The following is a 20770-nucleotide window of genomic DNA, read 5'->3' as shown; positions in this document are numbered from 1 at the left end:
CCGCCCCCTGCTCCCCCCTCGCCTCCTGTCTTTTGCACATGCTGCTGAGTCAGTGTAGTGGAGTAGTGAGGGACAGGCAGCTATAAGAGGGCAATGCTTAAATGCACTTGGTACTTAGACATTGTGTAGTATTTTACATTTAAAATAGTGAATGAAAGTTGACATGGGAGCTGGACTTTGTGAGGTTGTGACACTATATATTAGGCATGTGTGAAGCACGCCTCCCAAACAGTACAGCGTCATGCAAATTAAGCAGCTAAATGCACTAGCTTTGCAAGTGAGTGAAGTTTGGATTTAAATCAGGAAATATCAAATACAAACGTGCAAAGACAATATATAAACAGGATTTTTGTTTTGGTAGATTGAGACAAAGGCCTATAATAATATGCAAGAAGTTATCATTTATCTGGAATATATTTGATACTGTTTTGGCATTTGCTTTTCTTGTGCATTGCTGTTACAACACTTGAACATCTCCAATATCGACCAATGCATGTTTTATCATAAATGTTTTTAATAATTATGCATGAAACTGTCATGTCATGAACAAGATGAGACATAGCTTCAAATCCAGTTCTGTAACTTTCCCATTGTGACATTGGTATGGTATAATAGTACAATAATAATTTCCTGTCACCATTATACCAGTCACCAAGTGCAGCGTTTGCTCACTGAAATGTAGAACAACTTGATCACAATGTACAGGCAGCTTTGCATCCTCTCTGTAATATTTCTGCACATTTCAATGGCAAAATACCTTCCTGTTTGTGTGTAAGATTTCAACCATAGTACGATTTTATTTCTAACCTTAGTAATTTAGTATGTGCCATCACTTGTGAGCCCTTCCCTTGTGCATCATATTACAGTGGCATGATTATGAGTGAGGCAGGCCTGATGAATATAAAGTTCAATAGATTGTGCTCGCCCCCACAGACGAGGACAGAAGCTTGTCAATAAAAGTCAGCGCCTGCATAACTCTGCTGCTTAACAGAGCATGAGGACAGCACTTATATTAGACAAACAAAGGCATGACGCAAACATAGCAAAAATCATTTTAGCTAAATTAGACTTATAATAAATTGCCAAAGGATTAGAGGAATTTGTGTATTTGATAGAGCTGCACCCTAACTGAAAATGCCACTTGAATGGTCGAAATAGCAGTGATTGAAATTATTTAGGTAATACAATGTCATCTGGAGTATATATCCGGTCCCCATTAGGTCTAATTATAAATAAAATACTAGCCATGTATTTTTAACCCCAAACATGTTCTGAGATGCATGTTCTGATATATGTTAGCGGGTCTACTTACAATTGAATACTTATCAGTTAAAGTTAAATATTTTTTCCAAATGAGTTGAGCTGTAAATTTCAGATTTGAACAGAAGTTGACCTGTTGATGTTCAGGATGTAATTCAAGTCTGCAGACCTTGAACAACATCCTTGACATTTCTCTTAATCTGGCCGTCTCTCCGGTTTCCTGCCTCTAATGCACTCGCCTTAATAAAAAAACATCAGGTCATTAGCTAATAGAACTGTTATATGAAGAAACATAGCCTCCAGCCATTCAATGTGTATAGCTAATGTTTAATCCAATTTAGTTTTATCTCATAAAATACTGTATATGGCAAGTACATGTATTGTCTACTTAGTGCACATTTTAAATTATATATAGATTTTAAAATATTTTTGTATTTTGACCAGGTATTTGAGGATAATGAAAAAGTGTTTGATGTAGATTGCATATCACCTTTATAAAAGTGAAAGAGTTTAGACGGAATATCCTCAAGGTCAAAGGTCAATGGCTCACAGACGTAAACAGATAGAAAGATAGTCATGGTTTATTCAGACAGTAACAAAAGCAAAGCAAATGGTTGTTTTAGGATGGAAAACTTATTCACACCCCAAAGCACTATATCCCTTGAATGTATAAATAACGACTAGTGAAACAGAACACTGCATTTTGTAAGAGTCAAATGGGTATTTTATTTTCTGGTTTAGCACTGTATTGTACATGATGAATATTTGGTGCATTGTCATTAGCTGAGCCCCTCTCATGTAACAGAGCAGATGGTGCTAAAATTATTCACCTTTTTGTCTCGAGGGTCACAGATGTACAAAAAAGATACCCATTATGTGAGGATTAGATTAAAATATTAATGAGAAAGCTGCATATATTGGATTTAATTCCCTCATAGCCTAAGGTGAAATGCAAAAATACCATCATTCAAGTTTGAGTAAAAATTGACTGTCAAACTTCCATATACCGGTAAATAACACACATAAATTGTGATTTAGGCATATTTTATTTGATATGGGATTTAAGTCAGATGCAAATCCAAACAAAATGTTACAAACAAAATTGGAGGGTTTTGCAATTAATGAAACTGCTAATTGTCAATATTCAGCCAATCCTCTGTCAGTAAAAAACTGTGGTCTGGAGCCTATAATATGAGCCAGATTATCTCACTTTTCCTAAGCAGATCCTGATTTATGACCATGATCCTGGGACACGTCAGGACTTTCTGTAATCTCCACAGATCTTTGTGGAGCAGCAGTTTGTTTGAGTGAGTATGGCCTGAGTCTGAGAGGTGCTGATCCTCGTCCGATTTACAGCACGCAGATAAACCATGGCCTTCACTTTCTCGTCTCTCATCCAAAACATCCCTCACCAAACCTCTGTAAACACCACAGCAGATAGATGTGATCATAACAATGAATTAGACCACTGAAACATATACATTTGCTCTTGTTCTATTGATATATTATGAAATCTGTCATAACAGTCCCAAACTTTGATCTGTACTGTACTAAATACCAATATTTTGGTTGTCATGTCTGTCATAACTCATCTTAAATTAAAGATGCACTATGAAACCATTTATAGTGGTGGGTTTGCAACCTGCTTTTCTCCATGGAGATGCTATGGGATATTACTCTTGGGTCCAATGGAATTCCCACTTCATTCACTAGGCAACTTTGGCAGATTCTCACCTGCTCCAGGGTTTGAAAAGTGCAATTTTAAGACTTTAAACAGCACAAAAGCAATACATTGTAGTGGCTCTAAAAATCTAAAAAAAAAAAAGGTGCAAGCAGCATCTTTATAAGTGAAAAGGCAGAAACTCTCCAATAGTTGCAAGTACAACATATAGTTACATAAAGAACAATAAGAAGGCAGCACTGTCTATGTAAAACTAGTGGCAAGTTAATGAGATGAGACAGTCTCTTAGTACTTTCAGATTGAATTTACATGCACTTAAAGAGATCAACTCAAGTTCACTTCCAGCCTTTTTACAGCATGTCCCAGTAGAGAAGACAAAAACCCTTTTACTGTGCAAGATATGGAGACCATGAATTGATCATTTGAAAGCAAAGAGTTACAATTAATTGGAGGCAGCAGTCCTGTGTAAAGACATAATCAGGATCAGTCAATAAGCATACATGGAATTAGGGTTGTCAAGTATCAAAAGTTTCGATACTAAAACTAATATCAAAACTAGATACTCATTTGAACAGGTATCAGTACTAAAAAGTCACATTCACAGGACAGAAATGAACCTTTCCTGAATAACTTTAGAATGATATTGAGCTGTATCAGTATAAGACCATATAGACAAATAAACACTCATGTACCACTATGGAACATACCTGGACGACTGAGAGATTACATAGGTATAAGACTACATGGCAAAATGAAAGAAAGTACTATTATTTAATGTTCAAAATTAACTATTTTCCAAAGATTGTCTAATATATTTATTATCATCAATATATCGGTATTGACTATAGAGCCTATTCCTTAGTATCAAAATCAGATTTTTGTATGACAAGTCTACACGGAACCAACCTGTATGCGCTATTGACATTAATATAATAGATTTGTTTTGTTCATACAGGACATTTCACTAGTCTGACTGTGGTTAAGGTGTTGGACTTTTAAGGTGAAACAGGTGACTTTCTCCACACTGCACCAAAAGCATCATGCCAGCTTTTCCCCTCCCCGGCAGAGTCAGCAGTCCTGAGGCAACGCGGGACGGACCCAAGGGCAGACCCACTCTCCACTACCAGAGCATGGAAACTCTCAGGTCTATTTCAGACAAATAACATTAGGTACAATCTGATTAGGTTTGGTTGATGGCCTTCACCAGCGCCCTCTTAGTTTGCACTGAACTTGAGAGCACGACAGGGGCAGACAATGACACTCTTTGATCGATGAGAATTTAAAAATAAATGTGTTCATTGGGTTAAGACTTCCTTTCAAGGCTTGTTCTTTCTTTCGTTGGTTCTTTCTTTGAAAATGTGTATATTTCAATCAAGCTAAATTTGATTCATGCATTTTGTGTTAAAAATGAACTCTAACCTATAGCTTCTTCAGTTTGTATTCTTGGTACATATACAGTAAAATGCTCAATTATTGTCTTTTGCTCTATTTGTTCAGTTAATATTTGTTGAAAATAATGTAAGATTTACAGATCAATGCTTTCAGTGTAAACAGTTTATCTTATCATAAAGTTATATTTCATTAGCATTTATATATTGTACTCTTTAGGTGACATGGTTTGGTCTTTCTTCCATCTATAGACAGTCTATTCATTTCAGATTTGAATAAAAATCTCAGCCAAAATCGACCCCCTTGGAGGTCAAGTGTGGCCCACAACCCTCACTTTGGGCACCCCTATAGACAAGTGTTGGAGAAGGGTCTCTGACAGGTCGCCCATGGCACTGAAGTAGAGAAATTGCCATAGGGTCAAATAGCGCTTACACTATGAAGCTGTAAAGCCTCATTATCTGATAGTGAGGTATCCATTGCTGTTGCCACTTTAGCAGGACATGAAGCAAAACAAAAAAATCAATCACTGGCAAAGCAATGTATCCAAACAGCTGACCAGCCTCTACACAGATTCTGATATGACTAGAGCTGTAATCGACCAAACACATGGACCGCCCATTGATTTATTTACTCAAAAAGCGCATGGAAAAACCTCTCAACACTATTATGTAAGTATCTTTGTGATCTGAACATATCTGATTCAAATAGGGATGGGACAGTACACAATCATATCGTTTATCGTGATAAAAAAAATCATTTGTGGGACATTTATATAATCGTGATAATCTATGATCTATCTAATCTGATATAATATAATAAGATATTTATCCAGAAAAGTAATAGTTTACTATATAAAACAGAAGATACAACTCAAAATTCACTCCAAAAACTCCAGTCTACTCACGCTATGCATTTTCCATGTTGTGCAATAAATAAAAAAATAAAAACAATTAGTCAATTAATAAAGCTTTTTTTAGACTAAGGTGTCATTGACAGATTAACCGACTACACAACTAAAGGCTTACAGACCCTAGATATGACCAAACGGTAGCAAAGCACAAAACAAGAAAGCAAGCAAATTCTCCAACAGATTTCATTAATCACACAACGAACCAGGCCACTGCGAAGTGCTCCATCTGCATCTCAGCCAACGTACGCTGAAGAAAGCTCCACACAGATTGGATATAGCTGTAGCAGGGCTCTCATTTCAAATAAGGGGAACGCATGGCATGCACACAGGCAGATTGTAAATGCTAATACGCAGCCATGATCACACAAGCTCGCTCCTATCCAAATGCTACAAGGCCCTTTTCATTGCCAGCGCTCTCACCTCTCCACCACCCACCACCACACCTCCAAAACTTGGCGTCCAACACAACATTTGCTATGAAGGGAGAAAATATAGGCCTGCCATACATGCTCTAGTCTAGATAGATATCCACTGATGCATTTAAAGGTCCTACATTACACAAAACTGACTCTAGTGAGTTTTAAGCCATGTTAGAATGCTGTTACCTCATCAAAAACATACCTGGAGTTGTGTTTTGTTTCATTCACACATTTTTGAGTAACCCTGCTTTACTAGTTTGTCTACTTCTTCAAAGCTAAGAATACTCCGTTCCACCTTGTGATGTCATGAAGATGTAGTTTTCAAGTTAACAGCAACCATTTACCTTTACTACAGCAGATACAGACAAGGGCTGACATTATTCAAATTATTCTAGGTGTATGAAGTTTAAAACACAGTGGAACACTTCCTATATTACCACATGACATCACAAGGTGGAAAATAGTGTTTTCTATTTGACATAAAAAAGAAAATTTAAAAAAATCTGCCTAAATATGCCAAGTGTGTGTGTTAAACATGTATGAACGAAACAAAACACAACTCCAGGTATATTTTTGATGAGGAAACAAGGAAACAACATTACAATAGAGCCAAAAACTACGTAATATAGGCCCTTTACATCTATTTTCAAACAGACAGAGGAAACAATAACAGCTAAGTCGCTAATAGTGTTTTCTTGCAGCACTGAGTAGGTGAGGTTAGCCATAGAGATGTTTCAATAAGGCTTGATGGGATCCCAGTGGTGCTGTGTTGTGCTATCAGGAAATCAAGACTTCAGCGTGCACTCAATAGAGCATTTATCCACTAATTACAAGTCGCTGTGGTCCTATAGTCTCGTGCCCAATTTGTAAAGCTGACATTGATCCTATGGCTGCCTATGTGACTGTGTGTGTATAACCAGTGAAAGGCATATAGTCTTTCTGCTCTTCTACTCCCACCTCCGCTACCTAAACAACACAGGGGTAATGTCTAGACTGAAGCCCCAAAATGTGAGAGTGGAGTGGGGGATTTATAACTGCTAGAAAATGAAGACAAAATGTTTCCAGCTGCCCATGAGACTGTGAATGGGCCAGTCTTCAGTGACAAGCGTCCTGTCCCGAAAAAGTGTTGGTGGTAAATGTGATTATCCAGGAGACTGTTGTAGAAAATGCCCCTAAACCACCAAGTCTTTAGTACTTTATAAGATGCACTCCTGGTTCAGGCCAAGTTTTGCCTGAGATTGGTTCTGTGTGTGATCTGGTTTAAGCTTTATTCATGACTTATACTTTTATGGTTTACTTTAGATACATTTTGTGTCTTCTTGTAAGTGTACCATGAATTAAACTCACCTCATGTAATGCAAAGAGAAATGGATAGTTAGTGAATTATGCAGCTGCAGCATCAAGTCTCATCAAAAAAGTAATGAAGTAATTGAGAACACGCAAAACTAAATAGTTTAACATTGTATTTTCAAATAAACCCTAATTGAATGTATACATCTGGTAATACAAACACAGAACCAATTACTGTAGTTCAGGTATAGGCATCCCAATTCCCCTCACGTATTCAATCTCTCTGACAAAGCAGCCCAACGCCAACTTTTCCAGTCAAGGGCAAAACTTCGTGCATTTCTGCCTCGGAATGGCCCGCACAGATGCGTCAATGACACTGGCGTCTGCGCGGAAAATGACCTTTGCGCGAGTATCTCAGTGGTCTGAGGCTGTGATGCAGTAGATTGGACCGCCTGTCTGCCAGGTCATTACATGGCTTAAGTTGTTTTGCACTTGAATCTCCTTCAACAACATATCTTAACGATATCATTGCACAAAAGATATTTACGGCATAGGTATCCACTTACCAGAAAGCGTGGTGGCATCGCAATGTAGCGTCTTGTTGCTGGTGATAAATGCACATGATAAGATACTGTTGCATCGGCGTCTGCTGCAGGTAGCGAGCACTCCAGTGGCACTGCGGTCCACGTACGTCCGCGTCTTCCAGCCCTCAGAGCCCTCCTCGCGCCGTGTCCTGTGAAAATGACCGGCTCGTGGTTGGTTCAGGTTGTGCTGAACGTGATGCTCAACAGTTCTGAAATGGACAGCTCCTCACCGGTGTTTTTTCATAGAGTCAGAGAGATATATCACAACTCCTGCTTCACTCTCTCTCCTCTCTCCAGCAGCCGTCTTCTCCTCGCGCCCTCCCCATTTTGTGAGCATGCCCAGTCCGACCTTTCTCATAAACACTAAGGTAAGTTATTCAGCAACAGCAGGGAGGAATGCCATTGAGACACTTCCAAACTGCGATCTTTAATAGGCCTACATGGCGATGGATGGACGTGTGCCAGTGACCACGTGGAAATGAACATGAAAAATGATTGAACAAATAGGCCTATCTTCTTCTACCTCAACCATCAATGTGCTCCATCCTCAATATGAGTCATCAAGGGACCAAGAAGTGTTATTAAGCAGTTAATCACAAATTTCAAGCATTTGACCAAAACAGTCCTTTTCTCTCTTTTTTGTATTTTAAAACCACTGGCATAGTTTCAGAATTCCTACAACATAACATTCATTAAAATTGATTGAATTTACAACGATCAGAGTAATAATAATAATAATAATAATAATAATAATAATAATAATAATAATAATAATAATAATAATAATAATAATAATACAAAGACATTAAACAAGATGTAGCCTATAAGGTAAAACAGAAAGTAGGCCTTGTTATCAGGGACCAAAGTGCCGAAATAACTCTGTATAAACATAATAAAATAAGCTTATGCAAAAAGTCTTGTGTAGGTTTGTTTCATGAGTCTATAGCATTCTGATCTATGCCATATTTAGCAATTCTTCTCTCAAACAGACAACACTCTGTTAAACCTTGTGATGTTATGTGGTAATAGAGGAAATGCGCCACTGTGTTTTAATGTCCAAACATTTTCACGAAAATCAATTGAATAATTTCATCCCGAAAATTGCAAATTTCCACTGAACTACAGGTAAAAAAAAAAAATGTGTTAACTTGAAAACTACCACTTCATGACATCACAAGGTGGAACAGAGCATTTGAGCTTTAGAGATGTGGACAGACTAATAATAAAGAGTTTGTCAACCATGTGTGAATGAAACAAAACACAACTCCAGGTCTGATTTTGAGGAGGTAACAACATTCTAGCATTGCATAAAGCTCACAAGAATCCATTTTGAATAATATAGGACCTTTATTTCAGAGGGGTCACTTTTATGCCTTGTTCCCTTGTACCACAGTTATGCCACTGGAGATGCAGCAGAGCATATGATTTGCACATAGAGCTCATTTTTGCATTTTATATTATTTTATGAGAATAGTCACTGAGGTTTGGAGTCTCATTTTCCAGGGAGTCATGGCCCTGGCTACGCTACATAATTTTATATTGTAAAACATGATCTGTCAGTTTTATTCTGGTGTTTCCTGGCAATGATGATATCAATACCCCCGTGGGATAATAGATTTGCTGCACGATTAAAGTAATGTCCATATTAATGTACCTCAATGTTTCCTCTGTTAGGCGTGTTCTATCAAAATGATGACTGGATTCGGTCAATTCAAATCTCAAGAGTTTATTCCCCTGACAGTTACAATCTAATACAGCACCCGGGGTCAAATAATCTATCCCTCGAATGTGCAGCAGGCAGTCTGTCTGCCTTTCCCTGGCCCCAAAGACAAAAATGTAACATGCAACATGAATATGCAAATATTATGTTGAGAAGGTTGACGCCTTGATCCCTCCTTCAGGCCTCGTTCACCTCTCCGAGCTGCACCGGTCTGTTTTTCCGGCCTTGAGTCTACTCCGGCAGCCTTATCTCTGTAAAGGAGTTTCTGGAAAGCACCAACTGTCTCCCACAATTCACATCTCACAATGTTGCCTTTAAAGTAGGACTGTTATAATGAGTGAATAGTTTCAGTGTTAGAATATAGTGCTTAGGCATACCTCAAAAGGATACAACTTTAATGAATAGTTTCAGTGTTAGTATATCAAACCAGTGCTCAAACTTTAGTATAAAATAGTGCTTGTTAAACAACCTTCAAAAGGATGCAACATTCAAAGAATATATGCATTCAGTATAAAAATGGTGGTTACATGACAATATTCAAAGGATATATGAATTATTATGTTTTGATATGATATATTAATTATATAATGCATCTAAAAAGCTTTATTACTTGACACTTTCTTCACCTCTCATTGTTCCCCTGGGCCTGCAGCTTTCATCTTGTGTAAAAAATTAACTTCCAAATGTTATCTCAGCAAATGTATACAGGTTATTGTTGTGTTTACTGTTGTCTTGCTTTTATGTGTCATGTTTGACAATCTACAATTGATCAATATTTGTCTTTTACCTTATTTGAATTTGCAAACAACATGAGAAATTCAGTTAAACTCTTTTCTTTAAAACTATAAAGCTCAGAACAATTTCTCAATCACAAACCACATTCACTTCTGAGCTGTTTGTAAAAAATAAAATACAAATAAATGCAGTTGTAGCGCGCCCTCTCGTGGCCAGAACACAGATTGTCTTTCATGGAGAAGTAGATCAAAGGGCACGAGCGGGCTATTGAGTTGTTAGAGGGCAGTGAGGGCAGCAGCTGTGCCCAGGCAGGAGCCCCTCAAAGCTCTCCATGCCAGCCTCACCTCCTGAAAAACTCTTTTATAGCTACACTGTGCTCCTTCCTTCCACTCAAAATTGTCAACATCAAGTCGACTTGTTTTTAATCATATTCAAACATTTTTGCCTCTAGGCTGGAGTGGCTCTATGACGCACCTGAACTACTGACTTTTTGGATGGGGCATTTTTCCTCATTCCTTCCAATTTTCTCACTATAACTCACGCCTACAACGGTCAGTAGCTTAGCCCTGTTACATAAGAACACACCTAACCATTTTATGACTAAGTATCCTTTGCACTTGCTACATAATACAAAAAGGAACACGTCATTTCATAAGCAATCACGCATGTAATATTATTGTGGAAAGACTGTCTTACAGATAAGAGAATATGAATTGTAGACTTTGACTAGACTAGGCCATGTGGGAATAAATAGACAAGCAAATACTGATTTATAGTTTTCTTTTAGCAACCATTTGAACTTACAGTACTTTTAAGAATGATTTATAAAGAATTTAAATGTATATCTGTAATCATGATGTCCGATCAACTGCAGTAGGCAGCTGTACCCAAGAACATACATTTTGTTATAGGAGGGGCATTAAGGCGGTGCTATTACGAAAGTTTTAACCAATTACATTATGACTTTCCTGGACCATTCTACGTCAACAGAGAGCCCCGCCCCTCAGGTTCATCACCGGGGACAAGGGAGGAAAGTGCTCTCACATCATCAAGCTATCCACTGACAGCCAGACAAATACAGAAAGTTGTGTTATTTCTCAATAAAGTAGTCAATTTTATCTTAAGTTTGTAGTGCGTTATGACAAAATCGCTCTTATACGTGATTATAGAAGTACATTTAAAATACATTCTGCACCTACAAACAGGATAAATGATTTTCTAATGCTTATTTCAAGGCGTTTATTCTGACAACTTTTATTTTGAAGGGTCAAACCGGGACTGAAGCATGTTGTGCGTTTGAACTTTATCACCGGTAGAAACGTGTGCGCCAGTGGGGAAGTGTCTGGTGCCGCATCCTCCCTCTTCTCCACAGACAGGCCGGTCATATAAAACCACCAGAGTGTCCCTGTGTGGGGCTTCAGGTTGGACTTATCGATCCTTGGTTGTTTTCATAAAGTTCTCACGGTTCCAGCGGTGATCGCGGAAGAAGAGTCCGACAAAGATGAACGAGACCGAGCTGAACGCGTACGACTTTGAGCGACGCTTCGACGAGAGACGGGCGTTTGAATGGATGCAGGAAAACTGGTAACTTAGCATAATCTATATACAATCCTACATCCTAGAAAAAACACATTTGTGCATCTCTGTTGCAGCCTTCTCTCATGGACCTACACTGGTTTCACTTTCTCTTGCCTCCTCCCCTCATCATGTGGGGTACATAGCCCTGTGTGTGAGCCCTGACGTTTTCCACATTACATAAACCTTGCCATTCAAAATATTAGGCTACAGTATGTAAACCCCACTTAGGACATTTTCAGCATAACCTTTAATTTAAAAAAATGCATATGTCTATTGGGGTGCTGATCGTGGAAAATAAGTCATGGTTTAATGTTTTACTAATAAATCCACAATAATTTGAATTCCATGGACAGTAAACACATTCCTGTCTTATTGTATAATCCCAGAAGTGACTAAGTATCCAGTATAGGATCTGGTAGGACTACATTTTTGCTGCTTCACCACATGGCCCAGACTGAAACTTGTTTACAGTTGGGCTTGTTCTTAAAAAATATTGAACTATAGGTGCCAGATACAACATGACCTTTTATTTTAGCGGTTATCTTGTAGATCAGTACAGTTTTGTAGCTAATAGGACAGTTAATTAACAATTGACACACCTGCAACAAAAACACAGACAGGAACATTGGGTTGGGTTTTGCATAATGATTGGACCTCCAGACTTCAGCAGAATTCTTTTTTGCTGAGTGTTCATGAATTGATGCTGCAAATAGCTAAAACTTGTGCTGTGACACTAATTTGCTTGTCCTATCAAACAAACTGCAAGTCTCTCTCTCTGTGTACGCAATAGAGAGTTGGATTTGAATCTCTGAGCCAATACCATTTCTTGATTCAAATTTTCCATGCCCAAAATGCCAGTTATTATGATTATTAATTGTATTTAGGTCTAGAGATTATAGTGAAATCATCCTACCAGCCACTTGAATTATCTCAAGAATTGTGAGACTGCTCTACATTGCTCTACAAGAACAGTTTCTGGAAGGCAAAAGCAAAAAAAACAAAGATTTTGGTGTAGGTTATCAACATTGGGTCCAGCCATTAAACCTACATATATTTTTAATCTAGTAAATAATAAAAGCATTATACCAACGATCTCGTATCCATTGGTTTCAGAATAAAGAATGATAATGTGTTGCCATATCATAGTGAACAATTTTAAACTGAATATTCTAGTCCTTTAAATGTCACACTTAACAGGAAGCTAAAACCCTTGAAAATTCTGTTCTATTTGTCTATTTGTGCTTTTCATCTGGATACACTGGGAGCAAATACCACAAGCCTATATACACTTAACTGGGTCAAGCATCCACTCTCATCCTAATATGTATTCTGCCAATCTGGATTAGTCATCTGGTCTATGCCCAAACCACCGCTCTCATGCACGCAACAGCCTCACCGATGCACCATGACCTTGCTGGCAATACATATTTTTATTGATTCTTTGGAAATAAATTGCGACAGTGTCTAAAAACGCAGCCAATTTCTTTTTATAGATTAAAAATTTTGATAGTTTGTTGACACTGACCTTTGGTACTATTTATGTACCAGGATTTTGAGTTCGCATTGGCGTACTCTCTCACTGATGTAATTGTGGTAAAGGTTGTGGAGTAGAAATGTTGCCCGTAGTGGCATTGCACCATCACCCCCTGAGTTGGCTTTCTAAAATGGTCACTATGTCACTAATCCCTGCAAATCCCCGTCTATGAGTATCAATAAGGATAAGTCTGAGTGATTACACATATTACTTGGATCGCTAAATTAATCTCAATTTAATCTGCATGTTACTCTTGTCATTAAGCAGACCACCCCATGATATTTATTAATAATTATCTTTTAGTCTAGTCTATTCAGCCTAATTGTGTAAGATGGTTATGCAACAATAGGGAATAGTGATCTTGAGGAGTAATGGTCTTGTTCCTTATCATTCTCTTTGATAGCAGCATTCACTTTCTGGCCTTGATGACCTGATTGTCAATGAGATAATGAAGTTAAGTAAGAGACTTCACTCCAGTTCTGTCAGATTTGTTTCATATTTCAGATGTGTTGCAATGTGACAGAGACAACCAACCACAACTGTCTAGCCTGTCAGTCAAGTTCAAAGTTCAAAGAGGGGTCTATGGCGCACAATGGTGTTTAGAATATTGTGGTGCTTATCATTCCCATGACAAAAGAACTAAAGAACAAAATTTTATCATAATTAAGATTTTTGATAACATTTGTTGTATGGTAGTTAGGCGTATCATGATAATTATTATATCGACTTATCATGCATACGATTTCTTTGTAATAGTGGGGAGATTTTTGCTGTTTTTATGTGAGAAGGTAAGATTTGAGCTGTATAAACAATATGACTATTCATTTGTTGCAGGTCATTCCTTTATAATGATACAAAATATTTTAAAATGGTTCTCTGGGATTCTCCTGCTCTGTATCAATGGCATAAAGTATTTTCAGTAATATTTATATCGCAGTATTTCTCTGTATATTGTGCTTCAAAATTTGTGACAGGCCTAATGGTCCTAGAAAGCTCAGGAATATATGTTCTGTACACATGGGTTGAAGATCTTGCCAAAAAAATAACATCTTGCCATTATCTTGATGGTAATTTTGCGATCCTTCAGAAATGTACCAAGACATGTTTGTTAACCTTGTTTGAGATCCAAAGATTGCACAAATGCACGACAGGCTTTTTTTTTCCCCAATGTGTTTTTGCAATTTTTATAGCTCTTTATTTTAGACAGTCAGCTGTATAAAAAATGCATTTAAAATTTGCTTTTCAATATTATTTACTTGATCAAAAAAGCATTTAATAAAAAAAAAAAGATAGAAGTTGAATGCCATACTGTGGACTATTACCCTCATTAGAAAAGTTGCCTAGTGCACCTTTAAATGGACTGAGGTGAAATGGAAAATGTTCAATGGTCTATGGTTTGAAATACAACCAGATTTCCCATTTGTTATCACCATGGAAGTATAAGATTGTATACATGGTTCTTATTATAGACCCATGATTATCACTCACTAGTATCATCTTAAATATGCATTAATGTGTTTTTATCCTCCCACAGGACCTCCTCCTTTATGTTCTGTGGACTGTATGCTGCGTTCGTCTTTGCAGGGCAGCACTTCATGAGGGAAAGGCCAAAGTTGAACCTGCGGCGCCCGCTGGTACTGTGGTCACTCAGCCTCTCCATTTTCAGGTAAATATTGGTCAGTTTTTTATGTTTTTATTTTCTGCATATTAAACGATTAATATAGTCATTTAAATTTTATATTATACCAACTATAAACATGGCTTTCACTATTGATTTCCTAAATAAACACCAGTACAGTAAAATTGCCTTTTAACACAAAAATACTCAAATTTGACCTCCTTGATGGAATTGTCTATACTATAGTTATCTCTAATATCTTCAATCATTCCTTAACTGATTGACGCAATAATTTATTTTAATAATTATTACATTTTGAGAAACTAGAACTCACTAACAAAGGGTCAAAATGTCTTCTTTCATTTGAAGTTGGTTACATTCATGAGGTGAGGTGTTTTAAAAAAAAGCTGAAAAACTTACACTAGTCAGAAATGTAATATTGGTTGGTTTACAGTGAGCTAAGGTAAAGCACTATTGTTGTATGTTGAGCTTGTGTTAAAATGGGACAAGTTCAAAATGTCCTCTGTTGTTTGGGTCCACAGTATTGTTGGAGCGGTGCGGACAGGGCTCTACATGATGCACGTCCTCACCACCAGCGGATTCAGGCAGTCCGTGTGTGACACCAGCTTCTACCACGCGCCGCTCACCAAGTTCTGGGCCTATGCGTTTGTCCTCAGCAAAGCTCCTGAGCTTGGTAAGACTTTGAACATTCAATAGGGATCATCTTTGTTGCATAAAAGTTGGGTCTGAATAATTTGGGAAATAAACAAGAAATTGTGGTTGCAATTAGATTTGCAATTATCTTTTAAAAAGTAGGAGTATATATTTTTAAACACGTCCAGGAACATTATTATTTTAGAGAAGACTGAACTATGAGCAAATACAAGAATCCCATGTATTTCAGAACATGTTTGTAGAGGTCTAAAGTATAAGGTTAACACAATCTGTGAAAAATGCAGGATAATTTGCAGCATGCAGAGGGCATTTTAATTGCAGCCTTTGAGATTTTGAACTCAAATTGTGATTGTGATTGATTGCAATATATTGTGCAACCCTAATGTGAGTACGGTAAGTAGGACAGGTTGTTTTAAGTGATGCAAGATTATGTTCTGTATTTGATGACACACTGCTGAATGATGATTGGGTGTGATTGGTACTTTTACAGTGAGCTTAAGGGTTTGCTCAGTTTCAGACCACTCCTATTAACAGACCTATTAAAAAAAACCAAGAGAGGCTGGCTATCTTGATGTTTGTGCTATATTCAACAACATAATATAAGAAGCTGCACAGATTTTAACTCGGCTTTGTAAAGATTCCTGAAAGTTTATCAGCAGGCAATTATCTTAAAAGCTTTCTGAGGGCGCTGAGATGCTTTCTTTGTCTATGGAGTAATTTAGTCATGATCTCGGTGAGACAGCGGGCTAAATGTTTTCAAGCCAGATGCTGAGATGGCAACTAAATACCATTTGCGTCATGTCTGATAAAGGAGCAGCCTTCTGTGATGTGTGTGTCCTACTGTCCTTGTCAAACAGGCTTTATAGACTGATTTAAATAGGTGTATGAATTATAGTTGGAAACACAATGGTATTGAGTGTATTGTATATGTCTATCCGTTGTGATCTTAACTTGCAGCAGTGAGGAAGTATTTAAACTTGACTGAATTTTTTCATTATATCGCTAACAAAACAGAATAGCTAAAGCTGAACAGATGGCTTTTTCCCTTTTGTGCTTACATCGGTATTCTTTACAGATACTTAAATGCTTGCAAGACCTGTATTTCAAATAACCAGCTCTTCAGTAGGCCTGTCACAATAGCAAATTTTGAAGTGTGATATATTGCTGGAGTAAACATGGATGATAAGCAATAATATTGAAGTCAAACAATAAATCAAAATGTTCCCCCCCAAAATATTCTTAATTTACAAAATTGTAAAAAAAAAAAAAAAAAAAAAAAATTTACCGCAATAAATAAATGACAGAATGCAACACTTAAGTAGTTTGTTAGTGGTATAATGAAAATTAACCAAATATTTGCCACTAGTACAATGAAAAAGTACTCACAATAAATATTTCCCCCTTAAAATGATTGTTTTATCTGTCATGTATTGAACAATCGTGATGGGCCTACTCTTCACTGGACTCTGTTATAATTTATCTACTCTCTCAGCTACATTCACTTGCTAACTTTCTTCTTCAGGTGACACAGTTTTCATCGTCCTCCGAAAGCAGCGTCTGATCTTCCTGCACTGGTACCACCACATCACAGTCCTGCTCTACTCCTGGTTCTCGTACAAGGACCAGGTGGCCGGAGGAGGCTGGTTTATGACCATGAACTACTTCGTCCACTCCCTCATGTACACGTACTACGCTGCGAGAGCTGCCGGAGTCCGTATACCACGACTTTGTGCCATGTTCATCACAGCCGTGCAGATTCTACAGATGGTGATGGGGCTAACAGTACTGATTTCTGTTTATAACTGGTTAAATGAAGTCCACTGTCCCTCCAACATGCACAACATCACATGGGGGTCTCTTATGTATCTCAGCTATTTGGTCCTGTTTGCCATGTTTTTCTATGAGTCCTACCTCAAGGGATCTCCCAGTAGCAGCAAGTCAAAGAAAGAGTAAAGTTGTGTGGAGACGGTGCCAAAAAACAAGATGTATTTTATAGATTTAGAAACAAAATAACTAACAGATTTTCCTTGTGTTTCAACATCAACTGACCTGACAGTCTTAGTGAGCTGATCTGCACGTAGCACAATTTCTAATGATGAAAATTCTAATGATACGATAAGGTTATATAAGACTAACACGTAAGGATGCATGGTATGGATTACAAGGGAATTTAATCGGCATTGAGTAGATTTTGTTTTAATTCTGGGATTGATAATTTCTATTCAGTTTATGCCAAAATGACCATGCCCTTTACCTTTATGTCTCTGTATTAACTCATCAAAAAAGGGAAGCACCAAAAATAATTAAAGACTTAATTGGGAAAATTAGAAAAAAAAAGTGTATATTTATGGAACTGGTAGCATTGAAGTGGTTACAACTGTGTCATACATAGTACTTAATTTAATATATTGTTTTATTGTTATTTCCAATTCCTTCTAGTCTTGATTAGAATCTGTAAGCCATACTTTGTCATTCAAGAAAGGGAAAAATTACTAAGAATAATATTGTGGACCTAAGGGAATCATGCTACATAATTATTGTTAGCTTGAACTGTCACATAATGATCAATATTTAATAAGACTGACCTTTATCCAGTTACATATTACATTTATTATTGTCCCATCCAAGTTGTTTATGCTAGAAAAACAGAACTAAAGCTACTGCCCTTAACCTTAGCGAAAGTGACAAGATCTTAAAGGCATTCCTCGAGTAACAATGTGGAGTTACTTCTTTTTAACGTCAGAAGATCCAAGGTTCAAGGGTTAAGGTGCACTTTACTTGTCCTCAATTTACTCTTGTAAAAGTATGTTTACAATAACATGCACTGAACAATAATGCCCTGTACTGCATGAGTGGTATTTTCTGTTTTTCACTCAACTGTGCTGTGAAAAAAGTGATTCTGGTCCATTTCCATAAATTAGAATATAGAAAAAAAAGCATGGAATTGCTTAAAATGAAAAGTATTCATTTTTATTTTAAGCTTCACTATGTCACTTTTCTGATGATATTGCTTTGCCTGGAAGGTTCCACAATATGGCATTAAAATATCTATGTTTATATTGCTCAAAAAACATAAAAAAACCAGATCTGACCTGTAACTTGCCTGGTGTCGCCTGCTTGTCTCCATGGAGATAGATAAGACTAATGCCATACTGTGTAACATGCTATCAATGATACCTCTGTGCGGATGGACAGGTAGCAGATTTCCCACCAGAAAAGTTACACAGTGCACTTTTAATTAGCATTACTTTTAAAATATAGCAAAATTGGTCATGTACATACAGTAACGAATTAATAGTATATAAAAACAGAACTTGCGTCCAAAATATTAACGGCAGCTTTGCAACAACAACAAACTGCTAAAGAGCAAGTATTACGAGGGAAGTTGATAGATCAATGTGTCCAATGTGTATATATATATATATTTATTTTCTTAATAATGTAATTTTAATGTATGGTTAGTTGTTAATATCTACTTGGCTTCACTTTCCATAATTTTAACATTCCTAGTTTTGTTGTAACCTGTTCTTATTTTATAACAAATACATGGCAAAGTAGCCTTAATGAATCAAATGCATCACACCATTCCACATGTGAATAATTTATCTGTCAATTGAGTTTTACTTTCTGTTCTAATTTGTGCCCAAATCCAGAGTTTGTGGACGAAAGGGTTTGTGATGAAGATGTTTATTACCACTTTGTACAAAACCACTATGGTGTAATGATTTATTTGTAATCTTTGGCAGGATATTTTAATGTTACATTGTTTACTACAATTTCATATAAACTGAAAAGGAGAAATTGAAGAACAACAAATGTTTTTACACTGGTTTTGATGGGGTAAGGTGGCCGTTCTGATATCCCAAAAACTGCAGCTTTTGTGGTGTGGCCAGTATTAAATATATCTGAATTTGTAACACATTCACACGTTTGTCTATATGTCAATGTAATGTATTAATTTTCATTTTTGTCTGACGCACAAAAGCTTAAAATAGAATTAATTTATCTGTGGTAACATCTGAACATCCCTCAATCTTGTAAACTGGTCTAACTTGAAATCATCTTTGTGCCAAACAATGCATTTGTTTTCCCTGTAATCTATTCTGTCTTTTGCTATTAAACACAAAAATGTGAAATTATTCTGTGGTTGAAGTCCGCTCAAAAGGAAACTGTTAAAATAACTGACAATAACTGATTATTTAAGATGTTTTAAGATACACACACAGTCTGCACAGTCTGTTCTTATCTAAACTTTTAATTTGTGTATGGAATGTTTCCAGGTTAAATAGCACATGCAGAAATGATTATTATCAAACTGGTCTGATTTTATATGAACAAGATGAACTAGGATTATTATTATATTTATTATATCTGTCACCTGTAAAACACACAACTGGATACATAAATGTTATATTTACATTTGATGATATTTGGCGCCCTCTTGTGGATATAAGGAGTCTAGACCACGTGCACTGTGGCCACAACCTGTTACATTATTAATACACAGAGGAGAAACGTAACGAAGTAAAAGTAGTAATGTACTTGTACTTAAGTATTTAAGTATGTGTACTTTACTTACGTAGATTTTAAAGTAGATACCTTTTACTTTTACTTTACTACATTTGAGAGCAGGTGTCTGTTCTATAATATACAAATAAAAACAGCTATGGGGAGAAAAATAATTCAGTTGTTTCTGTTGAACAAAATTGAGCACAAATCTTTATCAGAATCAATGCATTTGAAGCTTCATTAGATCTCAAAATCTGCACTATATACTTTAACTTTTTGCTGTTTAAGTACATTTTTATATTTTTAATACTTTTACTTATGTAGATTTTTCCATGTGATACTTTATTTTTACTTGAGTATTTTTCCCCCGGTATCTGTACTTTTACTCAAGTAGTCTAACAAAATTGAGTAGACTACTTCTTCCATCACTGTTACTACATCTAGCACTTTTTCCAGTAAACTAATGTAAGATATTTAGTAGTTTTTGTTTTGTCTACTCTTTTGGGTTATCAATCTCAGTTTTATTATTAATCTATCGTTTTGACAGAGTTGCCCAAGTGAAATAAAATAATATGTGTAGTCTAATATATAAAGTTTCAACTCTTAGTGCCCCCATAGGACTGTGAAGCCTAATTTGAATGAATGTAATGAAAATGTTTGTGTTTTACAGTTAACTCAGACCTGCATTAAATTACAATAACACTCAAATACTCTGAAACAAGTGACACATGTTTCTGAGTAGAACTTCCGAGAATTAGGCTACAGAACAAAAAAACAACCCGTGTGTGGAAGAATGAAACTGCCCCCTTTACACATCCCACCAAAACAACTCCTCCAGGCCAGAGATGCTGTTTTGTTTATGTAAAAT

General features: G+C 36.7%; 1 protein-coding gene across 1 annotated transcript; it reads left to right on the top strand.

Annotated features, from left to right (window-relative positions):
* Positions 1–11308: 11308 nt before the first annotated feature.
* On the top strand, positions 11309–19532 carry LOC117386817 (elongation of very long chain fatty acids protein 6-like). Its single transcript, XM_033984179.2, has 4 exons — positions 11309–11572; positions 14635–14766; positions 15261–15412; positions 16916–19532. The coding sequence occupies exons 1-4, from the start codon at positions 11490–11492 to the stop codon at positions 17344–17346; spliced, it is 798 nt and encodes a 265-aa protein (XP_033840070.1). The 5' UTR covers positions 11309–11489; the 3' UTR covers positions 17347–19532.
* The last annotated feature ends 1238 nt before the right edge of the window (positions 19533–20770 follow it).

The sequence above is a fragment of the Periophthalmus magnuspinnatus genome, chromosome 19, assembly GCF_009829125.3.
Source record: "Periophthalmus magnuspinnatus isolate fPerMag1 chromosome 19, fPerMag1.2.pri, whole genome shotgun sequence".
Lineage (NCBI taxonomy): Eukaryota > Metazoa > Chordata > Actinopteri > Gobiiformes > Gobiidae > Periophthalmus > Periophthalmus magnuspinnatus.
This window is presented reverse-complemented; position numbering and strand designations above follow the sequence as displayed.

Bases quoted from the DNA above. Each gene is read 5' to 3' on its own strand.
- LOC117386817 (XM_033984179.2), top strand. From the start codon at position 11,490: ATGAACGAGACCGAGCTGAACGCGTACGACTTTGAGCGACGCTTCGAC. The intron at 11,573-14,634 runs GTAACTTAGCAT...ATCCTCCCACAG, and splicing joins GAATGGATGCAGGAAAACTG to GACCTCCTCCTTTATGTTCT. The intron at 15,413-16,915 runs GTAAGACTTTGA...TTTCTTCTTCAG, and splicing joins CAGCAAAGCTCCTGAGCTTG to GTGACACAGTTTTCATCGTC.